We start from the raw sequence: 20,918 nt of genomic DNA on the forward strand, positions 1-20,918 counted from the left end.
GTCAGCACATATCTGATATATCTGATCTCTAATCTCCACTCACAAGTTGTCCATCATGGGCGTGGAGGTGCTCGGCCTCTGCGTCTCCGTGTGCAGAGGGATGGACTTCATCAGGTGGTACATGGGGGGGCAGGCGATCAGGGCCTGCAGGGTCTGAGTGGTCAGAGTCAGGGAGGAAACAGCGTGGAGGAAACGTTACACCACAGGCTGCTGGACGCTAGAACCTGGTTAGAACCTGGTTAGAACCTCTAGAACCTCTAGAACCTCTAGAACCTGGTTAGAACCTCTAGAACCGCTAGAACCTGGTACCGACGAAGGACGTCGGTACTAACAGGAAACGGTTTTACATTTCATTCAGCGCAGTGAAAATATGGAGAATTAAAACAATGTTCAAACATTAAACACTTCAAAAGCAAATATAAAGAGCACGTCTTCACACAATATATATATATATATAGGGATGAAAACAGCTGTTTGGAATGACAGTAGGGTTTTTTTATGTTTTATTGTGTTTTAATTGTCTTATGTTCCCTTATCTTATTTCTTTTTTATCTTCTGTAAAGCACTTTGTGATTTTATCTGTGAAAAGTGCTACATAAATAAACTTTACTTACTTATTGTTGATGTTTTATTTTTTAAATGTATTACTATTTTTCTTTTTTTATGTGTTGTTTGTTACATGGGTGTAAGTGTACTTATGTGTGTGTAAGTTAATAACAAGTTATGTATTCTAATGGTAATAATAAGTTTATATATTACATTACTATGTTTTATACATACATATATATAAATATTATTGTTGTTATATAACTGAATATAGTAAATTAACATAGGGAGAAGGGATTTAATAAGCTTTGGCTCCTTTTGAACACAAATAAGTGTTGTCTTGTTGTTTCATTTTGTGTTGTTGACTTGTATTTAGTGTTTAGTGTTTGTTTGTTTTTAATTGTTTAATTAAATTCTCAATTGATCAAAAAAATGGATAATCGCTGAAAACCCCTGGCGTCATTATGGAGCTCGTAAAAAATTGGGATGTTTTTTACATTACATGTCATTTTACATGTCATTTAGCAGACGTGACGTTTTGAATTTAAGTTGTTTTTTTCCCACTCTATTTGAATCACATTCTCTCTAAAAAGAACATAATCAGTCATTGGTAACATGTTTTGCACTTTCCCCTTAAAAAGAAAAATCGTATTTTTTTCCTGGCTTCACAGGAGATTTCCAGGCAGAGTTGAAACTTCCTCCTCAGCCAAAGAAACAAGAACACTTTACAATTTCACAATTTTTTTTAAAACCACCTTGCATGGGTCTTGACACCATTCATCACTAGAACGAGTTATTTTTTTAACATATTAAGTTGACGAGTGTAGCAGGAACAGAGTGAAAGGATACAGCGTTGATATAGCACCAGTTTCCCTTGTTGATCAGTCCTCTCGGCTGCAAAGACACTGGTTTATGTATCAACTTCACATTCTCAATAAGTTCTGGGGATTCAAACAGACACAATGTTCTTTAACAAGCAGCCCTGCACAATGAAAACAATGAAAACCCATAATATCAGCGCAAACTTTCAGTTATAACACAACAGTGAATATTATAACGGATCATTCCTGAATCACAAGAAAAACAAACATTTCAATTTTCACAAAAAAATGTTCCTTCTTCTATTCCTGCCTCTTGTGACAACACCACAAGAGACTTTCAGAATAAAACAAGAAGTTTCTCTACCACGCCTAGGAAGGGAGGCTGTCATTCAGGGACACAGTTCCCATGGTAACGTGGACACTTTTACACAGCAGGATAATTAAAAATAATTCACCTAAAGGGTGCATCTTGTACATTATTTCTCCTACGTAAAATGTTTGCAACACTGGAGCAAACTAAAACACCATCACATGAAAACATGCAAATAAAAACTGCCTGAATACACAGTGTGTAAAACAATGGAGACAGATTTCCATTTGTCTGTAAATCACATTGCAGATTAAAGTCTATAGTCTCACTATTTTTGCACCATTCTCCCACATAAACAAGAACTGGAGACTAGATATATAAAAAGCTAAGACAATTGCTGTGCATATAAAAGTAGAGCAACAGGGTTTCCTGGTTCATAAGCATGGATAAGTAAAAAGTTACATCTCAAAGGGGGAAACCCTGTTACAGTAAAAATAATACTTTGCATATCACATTACAGCCAAAAAGGACTGGGCACAGTGTGCTGATAATATGCACTTTGGAAAAAACAGGATTGGGTTCAAAGTGGAACTCAAACCAAAGTGAACTGGTGAATTTCTAGACATCTTCTACAGCAACTTTAAACATGGACATACATGCTGCATAACCAGGTTTGTCTGCATAGACAGTGCAATAAACAGTGAGCCCTGCTTATTAAGAGAGAGATAAAGCCCCATAGATAGAGACAAAATAATAAAACAGTTCAGAATGACAGAAAAATATATAGATCAGCTGCAGTGAGAGTTTAGACCAGGGGTGTCAGAGTGATGCAGGAGAGGGCCAAGTGGCTGCAGGTTTTTGTTCCAACCAAGCAGGAGAAACACCTGATAGGACTAATAAACCAGGTGAAGACAGCTCAGGTGATTAGATGGAGATCTTCTGCTTGGTTGGAATGAAAACCTGCAGCCACTCGGCCCTCTCCTGGATCACTCTGACACCTGATTTAGTGTGATTGGAGATAACTTTAGGCTTCATTTATCCTGCAGACAGATGCAAGATAACAACACAGACACAACTAGGACCTCGTCTAAAACAAATAAAACAGAATGCAAGAATTTGTGCAATTAATTTGTGACACATTCAATTAAGAACTCTGCAAAGACATTAATATCTCACTTAGGGCTGGGCGATATGGCCCTAAAAGATTATCACGATATTGCAGGCTATTTTTACGATAACGATATTCTTGACGATATTAGGAAATACTTAAAAAGATATAGAAAATATGATTTATTTTAGTCTGTATAAATAATTACAAATCTAAAATGTAGTTTGAAGTGCAAATCTCAACAGCTGCCAAATACAATAAAATTTACTCTCGACTCTGGAGTATGAGCAAATGATAAAATAAACATTTAGGGGTTCTGGAGGCATATTTTAATGACATTTAGTAAAGGAGAATAAAGTTTATACTAAGTTTTATTAAAGGCATCTTATTTTGACAGTCTTCTTGTCAAATCTGTGGTGGATTCTCTCTAAAATAAGAGCACTGTGCTCTTATTTTGAAAGCTGCATGTGTTTAGCTACAGGGAGTAAGTAGCTTTTTGTGTTTAAAACAACTTTAACCACTACATCAAGAAGTAAGAATGTTGCCAATATCATGATATGCATTTTTTTTAACCCTAAAAAAATCTACATTTTGTGTCTTTTTTGGTCATTTTGTGTCCTTTTTGTGTCATTTTCTGTCTTTTTAAAATCATTTTGTGTCTTTTTTGGTAATTCTGTGTATTTTTTTGGTCATTTTGTGTCTTTTTTTAAGTAATTTAGAGTTTTTTCCAGTCATTTTGTGTCTTTATTTGTAAATTTGGTGACTTTTTTGGTCATGGGAATTGGGAATCTATGTTCACGGGAGAGTGAGGATTAGCTGCCATGTGCACCGTATATTATTGAGATATTATTGTGAACGATACGATATGGCACAGCCCTAATATGAATCTCAATCCTGTGTTCTGTTTGTTTTACACAGGCTCCCGACTTCATTCACAGCTGGGTCGTATCTTGCGTCCGTCTGCAGGATAAATGAAGCCCTCAGTGATCTCCAATCACTAAACTCTGCTTGTTTGTGTGTTCACTCCATCTGATCCCTCTCTGCATGAAGCCAAACCACATTTGTTTGGCCTGGGTTTATTTTCTAGCTTAGCCTGATCGATGAGTCGTTTCAACAAATCCTTTTCTGCTCTTTTGGCTGAAATGATGCAGTTTCACTTGAATGAGTGTTGAAGCTGCAGGCTTTTTCCTTTTGAGTTTGTATCAGGATATTATGTATCTAAGATACAGAAACAGGCTTTAATATCTTCCACTCTCAGAGTTAAACATCTAACTGGCTGAATTTGATCTAAACTGCAGCTAAAAGGGAAACGTTTGGCTATTTACATGTTTCATTTCATCATCTAAATGGCACAACAAACACTTGTACACTGCAAAAAAGATGCCTAAAAACAAGATAAAAACAGTAAATCTGAGGGAAATGATCTTGCTGCATGGACAGATAATTTACCTTGACAAGATTTCTTCAGTTAAGATATATTAAATCTAGAAATAAACATGTTGAGCGCTTCAAATAAGATATTAACTCTTAAAACAAGATAAATGATCCAACACTTCTAAGTCTTGCAGTTCATCGCTGCTTGCAGCTTTAATTTTATCTCTTTTGTGCATTTTTTTGGTCATTTTTTTTACCAAAAGAAGATGTAAAAGACACAAAATTTGACATGTCATATTTTGTGTCTAGTTTTCATTTATTTGCCTTTTATTATTATCTTTATTATTATTTGTGTATGTATGTTCTGTGTTACTCTGAAAATTGACAATAAAAATATTTTTGGAGAAAAAAAAAGACACAAAATTACCAAAATCTAAAGTTTTTTTATCTTGGTAAGAAACAATCACTTCATCACTGCTTGCAGCTTTAATTTATCTTGTTTTAAGAGTTTTTTATTTTTATTTTAAGCGTTCAACATGCTTATTTCTAGATTTAATAATCTTAATTTAAGAAATCTTGTCAAGATCATTGCAGCAAGATCATTTCCCTCAGATTTACTGTTTTATCTGGTTTTTAGACACACCTTTTTTTGCAGTGTACAAGTGTTTGTTGTGCCATTTAGATCATGAAATGAAATACGTAAATAGCCAAACGTTTCCTTTTTAGCTGCAGTTTAGATCAAATTCAGCCAGTTAGATGTTTAACTCAGAGTGGAAGATATTAAAGCCTGTTTCTGTGACAACAAACTAAAATAGAAAGTGTAGATTTAATTTGCACAAAACATTCTGTATGTTAGAGCTGCATGACTCACAACAGGAGGGAATGATTATTTACATCATTCTCATTTAAATTGTTAGATATATTAAAATAATCATGTTTTTCTTTTTTTGCAAGGATCTGTACCAGAGAACATTTCTTATGTCTGAACAATATGATTTGTAGCATCTTGCAGAACCACATAACTTACTCCAGGAGGGGATTTTTAATGTGCATTTTACCTTTTGGATATTTGACTAGTTCTTTATATATATCACACTTAAAGGGACATATAGTTGTTGTTCAAAGGAACTTTCCTCTGCAGGATAATAACAGCATTTTTTTTATGATCTGAGAAAAAAGTTCACTAATGTGACTTAATATCTGACAGCTATTCAGGGTCACATATCACCATCTAGTGTTCATTTCCTGAACTTCTTGAACATGAAAGCAACATGTCTTTTACATTTCCCCGTTTTAAGAAGCTGCAGAGCCAGTAGAGCAGCTCAGAGAATAAAAGGAAGATTCAATATGGGAAATAGGATCAACAGCAGCAGCACTTATCACTTCTATACTTATAAATCTAATGTTTAAAACCTTGGACTCAAATAAGAACACATAGGAACAGCTTTGTCTCACAGCGCCACCAAGTGGAGGGGGGAGAAACATTAGCAGCTGAAACATGAACCAAAAAAAAAGTTTTTTAACCCTCTAGAGTCCATGAAACCATCTGAAACATGACTTCTTCAGGACGTGAAGACATAAAAATGAAGCAACATTGAGTCTCCCCATCAGCTTCTGGCTTGAAACTACATACCAGATTTTAATTTTTTTTAATTATATTCGGCCAAGGAAAACTGGAGATATTTTCAAATTTATATATATACTTGTTATGTGTAGTATTTGCAACCTGTGTTCATATTTGCAACATTTAAAAGTCTGTGTTTTGAAATATAATTTTCAAGATCAGATTTTATGTTTTCCTTTGTTTCTTTTGGTTTCAAAATTTTGATCAAGTAAGTCAAAGTTATAAATTAATTATCTGGATATATAGGAAGGGTAATGCTGAAAAAACTGATACCAACATGGCATGGTGAAGATTTTTAACAGATATAATAGCCGAATTTCATATTTCAGAGGGTTAATTATCCAACTTAAAATTGTATCCAAGTTTGTTGCCTTGAAATTTTGAGTTCGCCCAACTTTAGATCAGATTCACATATGGACCCAGGAGAGGGGGTAATATTTTGAGAAAACAGATTAAAGTGGCAAATCTGTGAGAAAAAAATGTGCAGATTTATGAGATTTAAAGTGGTGAATCTGCGAGAAAAAAGTTGCTTTTCCCCCCGCTATTTTCTCGTAAATCTGCAAATTTTTTCGCGCAGATTTGCCACTTTAATCTAGTAAATTTGCAGTTTTTTTTGCACAGATTTGCCACTTTAATCTAGTAAATCTTCAACTTTTTTCGCGCAGATTAGCCGTTTTAATCTAGTAAATTTGCAACTTTTTTCGCGCAGATTTGCCACTTTAATCTAGTAAATTAGCAACTTTTTTCGTGCAGATTTGCCACTTTTTTCGCACAGATTTGCCACTTTAATCTAGTAAATTTGCAATTTTTTTCGCGCAGATTTGCCACTTTAATCTAGTAAATTTGCAACTTTTTTCGCGCAGATTTGCCACTTTAATCTAGTAAATTAGCAACTTTTTTCGAGCAGATTTGCCACTTTAATCTAGTAAATTAGCAACTTTTTTCGTGCAGATTTGCCACTTTTTTTCGCACAGATTTGCCACTTTAATCTAGTAAATTTGCAACTTTTTTCGCGCAGATTTGCCACTTTAATCTAGTAAATTTGCAACTTTTTTCATGCAGATTTGCCACTTTAATCTAGTAAATTTGCAACTTTTTTCGCGCAGATTTGCCACTTTAATCTAGTAAATCTGCAACTTTTTTCGCGCAGATTTGCCACTTTAATCTAGTAAATCTACAACTTTTTTCTTGAAATATTACCCCCCCCAAGATATTTTAAAGGACATAATAAAATAGCCGAAGATTTCAGAGGGTTCAACATACAACTAGCATCTTCAATGAATACCTGCAAGTTTAGGGGCCATAGGATCCTCTGAAACGTGGACTGGGCCTTCTTTGACCTCCCCAACTTTCTCAGGCTGCTCTGGCGTAGTGGGGCTGGGAGAAACAGCCTCCACAACATTCTTTACCTCCACAAAGGCCTGCGGGCCGCCCGGCAGAGGCTTGGAGTTGTGGAAGAGGCTAGCCCAAGACTTGGGGAGGTTGGCAGTAGGTGCAGCTGGAATAACAACCTGCTCTGTGGCTGCCGACGGGGCAGCAGAGTCCGGGGCGGAGTCCCCGCTGCTCTCACAGTCTTCTTTGTGTTCGTCTGCACTGACGGGAGCGCTGTCGGGCTCCGCTAGCCCGTTAGCCACCGCGCTAGCCGCCCCGCTGTCCGCTAGCTCCCGGTCCTCCAGTTCAGTAGTCGTAATGGGAGCGGAGACAGAGGGGGGAGGGGCTGCAGCAGCTGGAGGGGGAGGGGGGGGCGGGGGGAGGGGCTGTGTGGAGTATCTGAGAGTAGTTCGGGGCTCTGAGGAGCCAAAAGATCTGGCTGCTGCTCTGCAGTCCTCGGCCCCTCCGTCGCCCCCGACGACGACGAAGAGGAAGTTGCGTTGTTGCCATCCGATAGCGAGGCGGCGCCGCTCGTTAAGTCCAAAGACGAGTCATCAGGGCTGTCACAAGTCCTCTGATTGGCAGTGGGCGTGGGGGAAAACTTGGCCGCCGCCGACGTCGCAGCAGCAGCAGCAGTGGCAGCAGCCGTTGTTGCCATGGAGACGGCTCCAGGCGGGGACAGCTCGGCCCCCGACGACGACGGCGTCTTACCGTCCACGTCTTCGGCGCCGTGGTGCGGCCCGCCCACCATCGCGTGTCCGTTCACCAGCGCCGCCATCGCCAGAGGCGTCCCGTCTGCCGCGCTGCCGCCACCGCCGCCACCGCTGTTGATGTTGCTGTTGCCGCCGGCGACCGACGGGTCCAGGTAGCTGTAATATCCCGGCGGTCGCTTTTTCTTTTTCTTCCGCTCTCGCTGTCCCAAGCTGCCGGGCAGCCCGTCCATCAGGTCCTGGCAGGCCTGGTGATTGTCCAGGGCGGACGCCTCGGAGTCGGCGCCGTCCAGTGAGTTGAAGTGGGCGCCGTCGGGGACGTCGTCGTCCGCCGGGGGAGCCGTCTGCGGGGGCTTCTGGGCCGACTGGCAGCCCAGGATGAACTCCGGCGCCTGGGGGTTCAGAGTGCTCGACACCTTGAACAGAGGGTCGTTCAGCCCGACGGGCTTCGAGTCCATCACCTCGTCAACGCCAAACTCAATGCGCTGATAGTCTTCTGCTGCAGGAAACAGGCAAATCATTAGAAACACAGAGTCTCACCTGCAAATACAGACTAGATCTAGAAAATAAAACACATTAGGGTGATTCTCATGAACCTGGTGCAGCTCATAGAAAAAATCCAAGAGCATTGAATACATATTTTGTTTGACCCTTTATAACATATACAGTCTAAAGCATGGGTCTCAAACTCGCGGCCCGCGGGCCAATTGCAGCCGTCGTTTCTCTTTAAAATAATTTTGTGCCTTTTTTTAAAATAATTTTGTCTTTTTTTGGTCATTTTGTGTCTTTTTTGGTCATGTGTCTTTTTTGGTCATTTTGTGTCTTTTTTTAAAATAATTTTGTGTCTTTTTTGGTAATTCTGTGTCTTTTTAAAATAATTGTGTTTCTTTTTTTAAGTAATTAAGTTTTTTCTATCATTTTGTTTCTTTTTTAAGTAATTAAGTTTTTTCTGTCATTTTGCATCTTTTTTGGTCATTTTGTGTCATTTTAAAGTAATTTAGTTTCTTTCTGTCATTTGTGTCTTTTTTTGTTATTTTGTGTCTTTTATTGGTCATTTTGATACTGCCTCCAGTACTTTGAGTTTGAGACCTCTGATCTAAAGTCACTGTTTAATATGAATTTATAATCTAATTAAAAATGTTATGGTAGGATGTCCCTGTCATACCTTTATATAAGAGCTTCAATAAGTGTGTTTGTGTATCTGTACATAAAAGTATAAATTGTCTTTTTTTTTGTCTCTGTTTTTGCCCTTTTATTTATTTATTTTCATTTATTTATTACATTTTATTATTTCATAACTATTTTATTTTATTTATTTTATTAATTATAATTTTTTTATTTTATTATTTAAAAATATAAAAAAATGTTTAAAATTATAAAAAAATATAATTTTTCTGTTAAATTATACATTTTTAAACAAATGTATATTTACTTTTATAAAGTTTATTAAATATTTATTGTACATAGGTGTGGGGGAAACCATGACATTTTTATGTTATGTTTAAAAAATATGGAAAATATTATTTTAGCACAAAACAATGAATTGTGCCTCATTATGGCTATATTGTTCATTCATATAAAAGTGAAATATATTTAGTTTAATAAAGTATGTCCTTATAATCTTTACAGAAATAACTTAGACTGGCTTCATGAGAATCACACTGTTGTATTTTCTGAGTTTTTCTGACCAAAAGGGGCCGTGGGAGAGAATCAGACATACCAATAAAAAGAAATAAATTGTGGTCGACTTATTTTTAGCTCCAACAACTTACTGTTGTGTCTACGCTCGACTCAGCCACATTCTTTCTGGGCTCATGAGTCCAGGATCATTGTGAAGTGGGCAGATTAAACATTTGACATATATAATTAGTCAGAGAAGAACAATATATTGTTTGTTTTCAACTGTATGTGGTACTGAAATGTATTAATAGCTCTATCATTTAAAAAATTAGACATTTTGCACATTTTCTTAGAACATAAAACTAAGTAAATAAATAGTTATATGGGGTTTATTTGAACTATTTACTATAGAAATAAATGGATTTAAAATCACTTAACAAAAAGGTAGGCTTACATGGATTTGATTAAATCATTATTACAGATTTCAGTGATGTAGTAAACTTAATATGATATAATAATAATAATAATAATAATAATAATAATAATAATATAAAAAACACAAAATCCAACTCAAAACCAAGCAGTTATTGTACTTACCACAGTCTGCTTTGGATATAAATACTAATTTAAATATAAAAATAACAGAAATTATGAGTTTATTTGAAAGGGAAATTATTATCTAAATAGTGATGAAATAAAAAAGTGAGATAAAATTATATTAAGACTAAAATATAACATTACTTTATAGTATTAAGTCTAAAATACACAAATCTTTGAATAGAGTTATTAAACACTTTTAAATACATTTATAACAATCTATTTGAAAATGTTTTTTCACAAAAAAAAAATATATATATAAAAGCTGAAAGAAGACAACAACATTAAAGTTACTGCTCTCTGTTAATCATTACTATTAGAACCTTTTACAGCAAAATTAGAGTGCAGAACTACATTTTTGGGGTCAAATAAATGATTTTTTAGCGTAAAATATTACATCATAAATACATGTAGAAATAAGTGTCATATCACTTACCTACCTATAACTAATTTGGCTGTTTTTTTAATTTTTTTTAAGTAAATGTGTCACATTTCTGTGCTAATTCCTTCAAATATAGAACAACAATGTAAACAAACAAATGTATGTTATTATACAACTTCATTGTTAAGTTAAAATGTGTTGCATGGCAGCTTAAATAGTCAATTATTATTATTATGCAAGAGGCGCAAAGTGAAAAAAGGTGAACAAACAGGAAACATTAGTAAGTGCAAATCAGAAAAAATCATCCAAGTGGTTTTTAATGAGAACACAGCTGACCCAAAGCCTGATATGATGTCTGCAGGCGTTAAAGAGGGCATGAAAACACTCTACGGTGATTAGAAGATCTTCTGTTAGTGTTACTGAAATCACACTTCATGACTGTAAAAATGCATTCAACAGTAAAAAAGAATGCAAAGCTAAATATGTACACACATGTTAGCAATCAGGTCAAAACCATCACTATGCCCTTTAGTATAGTCAATAAGCTGCGGTTGTTAAAATCATACGGAAATTCAATTTGGATTTTTTTAATTCAGCTTGGAGCCCTGTAGTGGTGAAAATGCATTATATGCAAGAGAAGATAAGATACTGGACAGTATCTTGGAGCATGCAAAGCTCTAGAGATTTATTCCAAACAGGCAAGAGGAAGAATACAGGCGCAAGGTTTAGAAAGCCACCAGTTTTTGAAACCTGGATTGTTGAGTTTTACAGCAAACGTACAACAGCTAGTCAAGCCACGGGGTGTCAGACTCCTCAACTCACCGCAAACCTGCAGTCCCATTGACTCCATAATATAAGGTACAGCAGGAGTGCAGTAACTTCCTAAATAATCAATACAAATCAAGGTGAGGCAAATATCATGTGCAAACCATTTCAAAGACAGGTGGCTGCTAGTACAGTTTTAATTTGGTGGCTTGGAATTTAAAAAAAATGGCTAAAGTATTCTTTAAATAATAAAATGTGATAGTAAAGATTTACTGGGATATATAATCCATTCTAAACAGTATATACTGTATGAAAATATATAAATAAGCAAACATATAATGACATGGAGAGCATTTCCCTAGCAGGCAGAGACTTTTATCTTACATTTATCAAGACCTGCTTTGACAAAAATACACTGATCAACTGAGATCAACTGAGAGCATGAGAATAGTCAGCTCCTAGTTCCATATTAACATTTCAAAAAAACACAAAGACGTTATCTAGCAATCTATTTATTGGATGTGAAATGTACGTACCAGAAGACTGACTGACGCATGGGACTTTGTCGTTGAACGGAGGAAGCTGTGTGGAAGAAAAAAATGCAAAAATTTGAATAAAACGCATCAAAATAGTTCTCCAGTGTTGAGGTAGGGCTGCAGAATTATAGCCAAAATGCTAATCAAGATTATTTTATTAATCACGATTATTCATCGTGTTAGGGAAAACATCTGTATTTTTATTGCACTACTTTTAAACAAACAATAGAAACAGTTTTTAGTGTCTGGTGCTTGTTGTAAACAAACAGAGATCACCAAGTACACACTGTACTGCTACAGAGCTAACTGTTAGCCTGTTAGCACATACACACTGTACTGCTACAGAGCTAACTGTTAGCCTGTTAGCACATACACACTGTACTGCTACAGAGCTAACTGTTAGCCTGTTAGCACATACACACTGTACTGCTACAGAGCTAACTGTTAGCCTGTTAGCACATACACACTGTACTGCTACAGAGCTAACTGTTAGCCTGTTAGCACATATACACTGTACTGCTACAGAGCTAACTGTTAGCAATTTTCAGGTAATAATGACTTAATCATGTAAAAACAAATTAGAATCCTGCTACTTACCTCGACATAACATCGTGGAGTCACAAAAAACTGATTGATCTCATCAGGGCTGAACTCCCCGAAGATGTACTGTTGGAAAAAATCAATAAACCCGTTAGTTCAGTCACGAATCTTGATTGTGCATCAATAAAAAAAGAGAGAAAATGACAAAAAAAGAAAAGAAAAAAGGGAATAAATATCAAGCAGTTAGCCCCGTTGCAGCCCTAATATTTAATAATGTTTAACTGATAGCATTAATTTAATTGTTCTTGTTGTAGGTTAACAGTTAATTATTAACATCTCTAATATACAGTAAAGTATATTACTGTAGCCTTCCACCTCAGAACTGGAAGTGAGTTTTTTTTAAATAATGTTGTGTCTTTTTTTGATAAGTGTGTGTCTTTTTTTGGTTATTATGTGTATTTTTTTTGGTAATTTTGTGTCACTTTTTTTTGGTAATTTTGTGTCTTTTTTTTGGTAATTTTGTGTATTTTTTAAAATAATTTTGTGTCTTTTTTGAATAATTGTGTGTCTTTTTTAGTAATTTTGTGTGTTTGGGTCATTTTGTTTCTTTTTTAAGTAATTTTGTTTTTTTTCTGTCATTTTGTGTCTTTTTTGGTTATTTTGTGTCTTTTTTAATAATTTTGTGTCTTTTTTAAATAATTGTTTGTCTTTTCTAAAATAATTTAGTGTCTTTTTTAGGTCATTTTGTTTCTTTTTTAAGTAATTCAGTTTTTTTCTGTCATTTTGTGTCTTTTTTGGTCATTGTGTCTTTTTGTGTCTTTTTTGGTAATTCTATTGGATTTAATTTAATTCTAATAACATATTCAATAGTGTTTAACTGATAGTATAAATTTAATGATTATTGTTGTAGGTTAACAGTTAATTATTAACATCTCTAATAAACAGTAAAGGACGCAGCCTTCCACCTCAGAACTGGAAGTGAGTTTTTTTTAAATAATGTTGTGTCTTTTTTTAATAAGTGTATGTCTTTTTTTTGGTAATTCTGTGCTTTTTTAAAAATAATTTTGTGTCTTTTTTTGAATAATTTTGTGTCTTTTTAAAATAATTGTGTGTCTTTTAGTCATTTTGTGTCTTTTTTGTGTCATTTTGTTTCTTTTTTAAGTAATTTAGTTTTTTTGTCTGTCATTTTGTGTCTTTTTTGGTCATTTTATGTCTTTTAAAAATAATTTTGTGTCTTTTTTAAATAATTGTGTGTCTTTTTTTGGTAATTTTGTGTCTTTTTGGTAATTCTGCCTATTGGATTTAATTTAATTCTAATAATACATTCAATAGTGTTTAACTGATAGCATTAATTTAATGATTATTGCTGTAGGTTAACAGTTAATTATTAACATCTCTAATAAACAGTAAAGGACAAAACCTTCCACCTCAGAACTGGAAGTGAGTCAAAGTGTTTCGTCATCAGATATCTGGACACAAACTCTCCTCCTGGACTCATTCTCACTGAGCCGTAACCACGACGACCACGCTAGCTTGTGCAAAGGTAAAGCACAACACGAAGTGATGAGTCATGCAGCGTAATACATAAACCATGTGCACAAACAGCTCAGATATGATTGCAGAACTGTTTGCTTTTAGTGAAGCAGCTTGTTGAGTTGTTAACACAAAGCGCCCTCATCTTTAAAACGAGACAAAGTAGCTGCACGCTCGGGACTTTATCTCGTTTTTGGATTTTTTTTAAATTACATGGATCCAGACAGAGAGAGTCACTGCTAACGAGTTCTCCTGAACTGGAAAGCTGAAGCAGTAAATTGTCAATAATTAAATGATGAATCACGCACTTAAGATAACAGGAGTGAGACGGAGAAATGCAGCAAGACAGTCAGTGTGCAGGCAGAGACACTTTAGTTACAACACAAACAAAATGCTACCAAACTAATAATTACTGCAGGAGTACTATACTGTTTGTTTTTCTCATACTTATATTTATGTGGGAATAAACAGCTTTCAACCCAGTGACACTGTATTTACAGTAAATGTAGTAATTTCGGTTTCCTGCTCAAGAAGAACAACTTTATTTCTCCATGTTTGCTCTATTATAATGAAACGTTGGTACTTTTAAAGCTGGAACCTATTTTCTTATTCTCCGTTATCAGGGGTCGGCAACCTTTACTAAGAAAAGAGCCGTTGTCGGGCAAAATAAGAGAAAACAGTCCACAAACCTTATTTAGAGCCTTAGAATGGACATAAAATAGTATACTAAGTCTAGATTAACATTAATAAGAGGTCATAATGAGCTTTTATTTATATTATTTTGTCAGAATGCAGATGAGAGGCTGGAAAATCTTTTTTAGTAATTTTGTGTCTTTTTTGGTCATTTTGTGTCTTTTTTTTTAAATAATTGTGTGTCTTTTTTGGTAATTCTTTGTATTTTTGGGTCATTTTGTGTCTTTTTTAGTAATTTTGTGCCTTTTTTTTTATAATTGTGTGTCTTTTTTGGTCATTTTGTGTCTTTTTTTTATAATTGTGTGTCTTTTTTGGTAATTCTTTGTATTTTTTGGTCATTTTGTGTCTTTTTTAGTAATTTTGTGTCTTTTTTAAGTAATTTCGTTTTTTCTGTCATTTTGTGTCTTTTTTTTAGTAATTTTGTCTTTTTTGGTCATTTTGTAACTGCCTCCAGCAGCCCCTAGGTAATTTGAGTGTGAGACCTCTGATTTAGAGGTTAGGGGGCCGGCCTGAGCTATGATGCACATATTAGTGGACTAAAACGTTTTTAAAACATTTTAACTGCCATTATAATATACACATTTTTACAATTGAATAATACAAATTGCTTTGGGCCTGCACTTATGATAAATTAAATGTAAAATGTAAAGAAATAAACGTTTCATTTTGCCACATGGAGCTACTGAGGACAGCCTGAAGAGCAAAGTGTGTCCTATATTCATGTTTTTGTGTTTAAGTAACTCGTGGGAACACTTTTGGAAACGTCTCTGGTGTTGAGTGAGAACTCTGCAGTTCACAGCCTCAAAACAGGCTGCAGAGTCGTCCTTCACCTGTCAATAACATCCAGTTAAACAGCCTGTTTTACTCGGATCGTCTGACAACTTTATGGAAAAGACCTACAGAGAAATTACACATTTTCCTTCACCTTTCACTTCTGAAATTCGTCCGTGTGGCTGCAATCATATTGTCAAAATCAACTAAATATTCAGCCATGATATTGGAAGTCTTATAGAAAACACTAAGCTTTGCATTCTGTTCTCCAACACAATAAACTCCAACAACTCTCACTCCTCATTCGTCTGTCAGCAACAAGTTATTTAACAAGTTATTTAACTAGATTTCTCCTTGACTGAGACTGATCCAGCAGGTTAAACGCTAGAGGTGTGTCAATAGATCTCTTAGATCTCCTAGCTTCACATGATCCCAGTATCTCCAGTATATTCCTGAAAGCGAGCCCACTACTATACTGAAAATACTGATGGCCCGTGGGCTGACAGAACGCTAAAAATCAATATTTGGCGGCCATGAATCGATAAAATATTGCCACAAACAATATCGCGATACTAAGTTGTATCGATTTTTTTCCCCATCTCTAAGAAATGCCATCATCAATTCCACTTACCGGTCCTCTTCTTTTTAGATTCCCTTGCTGATTTAACTTTTGTTTTGTGTGGTGAATTTTTTTGTTGTTGTTGCAAGTTTCTAACTGTGTCGACAGTAAAGCGCCGCAGCATTTTGTTTTTTATTTTGCAACGACACCTGTCAAAAAAAATGCTGGCATTGATAAGAGAACGAATCGACAATTTGGGACCAGTTCTCAATTACTATCCCTGGTCACTAGAGCTGTGAATCAGCAGAGGCCCAACAAAAATATTTTATCCAGATACAATATTATTTTGATTTTAAGGAATTTGCGATATGGTGAGTATTGTGATACAATATATTGTGATTTAACTGTTTAACTGCATTTTGTGTCCACAAAATTAAATTCAATCAAGATTTTTTTTGTCAAGCAAGAGAAAATTCTCCATGTATTCATCTCACTTCAGTCGTTTTCTTTCTCCACAATGAATCAAACCCACAGACTGACCAATAAAGTATTCAGTGAAACTTTCTTTAACTTGCAGCTTCACTGATCTGAATTTTTAGAGTGAAACATAAAAAAAGCCGAACTTTGCAGTATTATTTTGTCAACTTCCCGACACGATATCCTCCCGCAAATGGTGCTTGCAGATTCCTTAGATCTTCTAGTTTTTTTCTAGTATTTTCCTAAAATTGAGAACACTAAATATCAATACTTGGCAGCCATGAATCGATAGAATATTGCCATGCAAAATATCGCGACACTATGCTATATCCTCACCTCTACTAGTCGCTGCAACCTACAGACTCAGTTTACACTCTGAATGTCTGTGTGGAGTCATGAAACAGGTTTTGGGACTTTTAGTATTGGGAGCAGCAGGAAGAATGACAGAGGTCAACTACTGACTGGATGGAAACAGATAAACTGCTGCAGAGCAGGATGCAGCATCGATCTCCCTCATCTCTGATTACTGATCATATTCATGTAAAACATTGTGTTTTCTTACTGTTATTACTCAATGACATGATGGTTTTAATAGCCTAATGTTTTATGCATTTTATTCTCTGTAGTTGTGCTGCATCATGACAGAGGACCCTTACACCTTCAGGGGAAACCAACCTGCTCTGTGTCCAAAAGTCCACATGAGCATGAAAACACAGAGCAGCGACGGAGGAAAGGTGAAATTAACTCAGCAGCCATTACAACAAATCAGCCTTCTGTATGATTTCAACACAGTTTAGTGACGACACCACTCACTCTACAGAGCTATGATATGGAAACCTATTAGAATATGAAATGCATCTTTTTGAGAAGCTTTACCATCAAGGTTCATACACTTTTTGAGTGGTCAAATTCAAGCACTTTTAATGGACTTTCCAGGTCCATTTTCAAGCTTCTCCAGGACCTTTCAACGGTTGTAAGTTGCATGTTTTAGTACTTACATGCTAAAAGGGGGTACAGTTTGCTAATCTCAATAATCAATTTATTATTTTTTTCATTGAACATGTGGTTATCTATTGTCAGATTGCAAGAGAAATACAGTAAGAATTTCAAGCACTTTATCCAAAATCCAAACACTTTTTAAACCTTGAAAATACAACATTAACATGTAAGCATTTTCAAGGATTTCAAGCACCCGTACCAACCCTGTACTACAATTTACTGAGTTTTAGTGATAATTGTGTTTATTGATTCTGGTATAAAACTAAACATCATTATTGGTACCTTTGCTTTCAGATATTTTTTTTATAACTAAAATGTAGCGAGCCACTTAGAGTCATCCCTCATGTAAAACATTGTCTTTTTTACTGTTATTACTCAATTACATGTTCGTTTTAATAGCCTAATGTTTAATGCATTTTATTTAGGGATGCACGATGTTGGATTTTTTGCCAATATCCGATATGCCGATTTTTTTACAACTCATTTAGCCGACTACCGATACCGATATTTTTTTTTCCTAATATCATGCATCCCTAGTTTTATTCACAGTAGTTGTGCTGCATCATGACAGAAGACCCTTACACCTTCAGGGGAAACCTGCTCTGTGTCCAAGAGTCCACATGAGCATGAAAACACAGAGCAGCGACGGAGGAAAGGTGAAATTAACTCAGTAGCCACGCCGTTAATCCTCTCAGTGCAATAAACAGAGGGACGTGAAAGGGGGAGGCACAGAGAAAAGAAAGTGCAGCTGAAGCATATGTAACTCTTTGCAAACGAGGCCCCACGCGAGGGCCCACATTGCTGAAACGGCACTACAAGAGACAAACAGCGTCCCGTAATCCGACGGCCTCAGGACGGCTCACACAGTGACAACAGAAAGAATGTCCCTCTGCTTCTTTCTGCAGGCGTGCCACACGTACCACACTAAGCTGCCCTAGCTGCTCGTTTGGACTGAGGATTACTACAAATTAGCCATCTGTATGATTTCAACACAGTTTAGTGACGACATCACTCACTCTACAGGCCTATAGGAAGGCCTGGTGTAACTAAGGCCGGATGGAAACCTGTTAGAATATGAAATGCATCTAGGGTCGTCAAAAGTATCGATACTCAAAAAAGTATCGATTTTAAAACGTTGTATCCGGATATCTGGACACTGAGGTCCAATCTGGTGCATCCAATCACAAATGTTGCATTGAAAAGATAAATGAAACTTTACCAGATCAGATAAATTATGGCAAAGTTATAACAACAAGTTATAATAACAGTTATAACAATCTTGTGTTTTATGGAAAGACTAGGGTTGTCAAAAGAGTCGATACTCAAAAAAGTATCGATACTTAAACGTTGTATCCGGATACGATACTCATTTTCAAAAGTATCGAGAATCTGAAGCTTGTTATCATAGTTGCAGTTTCTTTTTGCACATATTTAACCTAATTTTTCTTGTTAATAAAAATATTTCTGTGAAATTTTGGGGTCTTTGTTTTTATCCTTGTGGTATTGAAAATGGTATCGAGTAACGAATATTTTCCTGAGTATCGGTATCCAGTTGAAAATCTTAGTATCGTGACAACCCTAGTTAGGGTTGTAAAAAGTATCGACACTCATAAAAGTATCGATACTAAAACGTTGTATCCGGATACGATATTCATTTTCAAAAGTATCGAGTATCTGAAGCTTGTCATCATAGTTGCAGTTTCTTTTTGCACAACTTGTTTTTTATTATAAATAGTTAACCTGTGGTTCTGTTCATTTTTACATGTTGCATTTTTCTTGTTAATAAAAATATTTCTGTTAAATTTTGGGGTCTTTGTTTTTATCCTTGTGGTATCGAAAATGGTATCGAGTATCAAATATTTTCCTGAGTATCGGTATCTTTTTTTAATAAGTGTGTGTCTTTTTTTGGGAATTGTGTCTTTTTTTTTGGTAATTTTGTGTCACTTTTTAAAAATAATTTTGTGTCTTTTTTTTTAAATAATTGTGTGTCTTTTTTAAATAATTGTGTGTCTTTTTTAGTAATTTTGTGTCTTTTTTAGTAATTTTGTTTCTTTTTCAAGTAATTTAGTTTTTTTTCGAGTTGAAAATTTAAGTATCGTGACAACTCTAGAAAGCTATAACATTTAAAAATAAAACTTTTGGAACTGGATATAAAATGATGTGCTTGCACATTATTCAGAACTGAATAACATTTGCTCTCACTTTGCGATAAAAATATCAGGATATATATCGTCTATCGATATTCAGCCTAAATATATCGTAGGAAGAGTTGACACTTCTGTTGAATTTACAGAAAAACAGGTTTTAGGGGCTTATTTTAAAATCGCCCAGAGGTTTTACAGCCATTTTTTTCCAGCTGTTTTAGGCCTAAACGGGTTAAATCAAAGAAAACTTGCAGCAATCAGTTGCAAGCAAAACCATTTGTAGATCAGGGAGGGTACAGAAAGGATTACATGCAGTTATTCAACTAGAGAAATCTCGATACAACTTGGTACCAAAGTCACTTCGGCCGGTACTTTAAAAAGGTATTGAGTCCCAATACACAGAAACCCCTAAAACTGACTCTTGGGACCATCCATTATCTCCAACACGAAGGGGAAAAATGGCAACAACTTATTAAATCTAGATCCCAATCACACATTCACACCTGGGAGCTGTTTCAGAAAAACACCATCAAGTTAAAACAGATCTCTGGACCTGAAGTTTTTCTGGTCATTTTGTGTCTTTTTTGGGCATTTTTACATCTATTTTTGGGTCAGGAGGAACGGTCTTCATTTCAGATAGGCTACTCATTATTTTTTACATTGAACATGTGATTATCTATAGTCTATAGATGGATATAGTCAGACTGCAAGAGAAATACAGTAAGAATTTCAATCATTTACAAGCACTTTATCCAAAATCCAAGCACTTTTTAAACCTTGAAAAAACATTTAAATCCAAGCATTTTCAAGCACTTTGTGGTTTTCTTTTCCTGTGAAAAGCGCTTTATAAATAAAATTTACTTACTTAAAAAAGGTATTGAGTCCCAATACACCGCCCTTCAAATGAAACCCCTAAAACTGACTCTAGGGACCATCCATTATCTCCAACACATATGGGAAAAATGGCAATTAATCTTGCAATTTGGCTCTATTCTATTCTATAACACACCTGATTGACACATAAAGCAACAACTTATTAAATCTAGATCCCAATAACACATTCACACCTGGGAGCTGTTTCAGAAAAACACCATCAAGTTAAAACAGATCTACATGGTCTGACTACACCTCCTAGAAACCAGTTCTTCTCTAGTAAACCTCGGCCTCAACACCCCAAAAATGACTGTCGCTCCAACAATGTGAGTACTCTAATGATAACAGAGGGAACCGCCAGCAGCACTACTGTGTTTGTTCTCTTAAACTGGTATGCAGAGAGAGTTATTAATGGACAACTTGGCTGAGCATGAAAATGCTGCAGCGACTCTACAAATAAGGTCAGACAAGTTTTCAATGAATCTCCGGAGCATGCCTGAGCCTGCATGTTAGCTTAGTATATGTCAGTGTAGTAATACGCTGACATATGAATATAAAGCATGAA

The 20,918-nt window shown here is 35.6% G+C and overlaps 1 protein-coding gene and 1 non-coding gene across 2 annotated transcripts in view; both read right to left on the reverse strand.

Annotated features, from left to right (window-relative positions):
• The window catches only part of usp10 (ubiquitin specific peptidase 10), a 48,050-nt gene that overhangs the window by 18,459 nt on the left and 8,673 nt on the right, over positions 1-20,918 (reverse strand). The window contains 7 exon segments of the mRNA XM_059347309.1: positions 44-153; positions 1,396-1,487; positions 7,069-7,528; positions 7,531-8,363; positions 11,286-11,345; positions 11,765-11,810; positions 12,362-12,430. Of these exon segments, the coding sequence (XP_059203292.1) occupies positions 44-153; positions 1,396-1,487; positions 7,069-7,528; positions 7,531-8,363; positions 11,286-11,345; positions 11,765-11,810; positions 12,362-12,430 (1,670 nt within the window).
• Positions 1,654-1,787, reverse strand: LOC131961135 (small nucleolar RNA SNORA24). Its single transcript, XR_009389838.1, has one exon. It is a non-coding gene; the product is annotated as a small nucleolar RNA SNORA24 (small nucleolar RNA).

Source organism: Centropristis striata, chromosome 2 (assembly GCF_030273125.1).
Source record: "Centropristis striata isolate RG_2023a ecotype Rhode Island chromosome 2, C.striata_1.0, whole genome shotgun sequence".
Lineage (NCBI taxonomy): Eukaryota > Metazoa > Chordata > Actinopteri > Perciformes > Serranidae > Centropristis > Centropristis striata.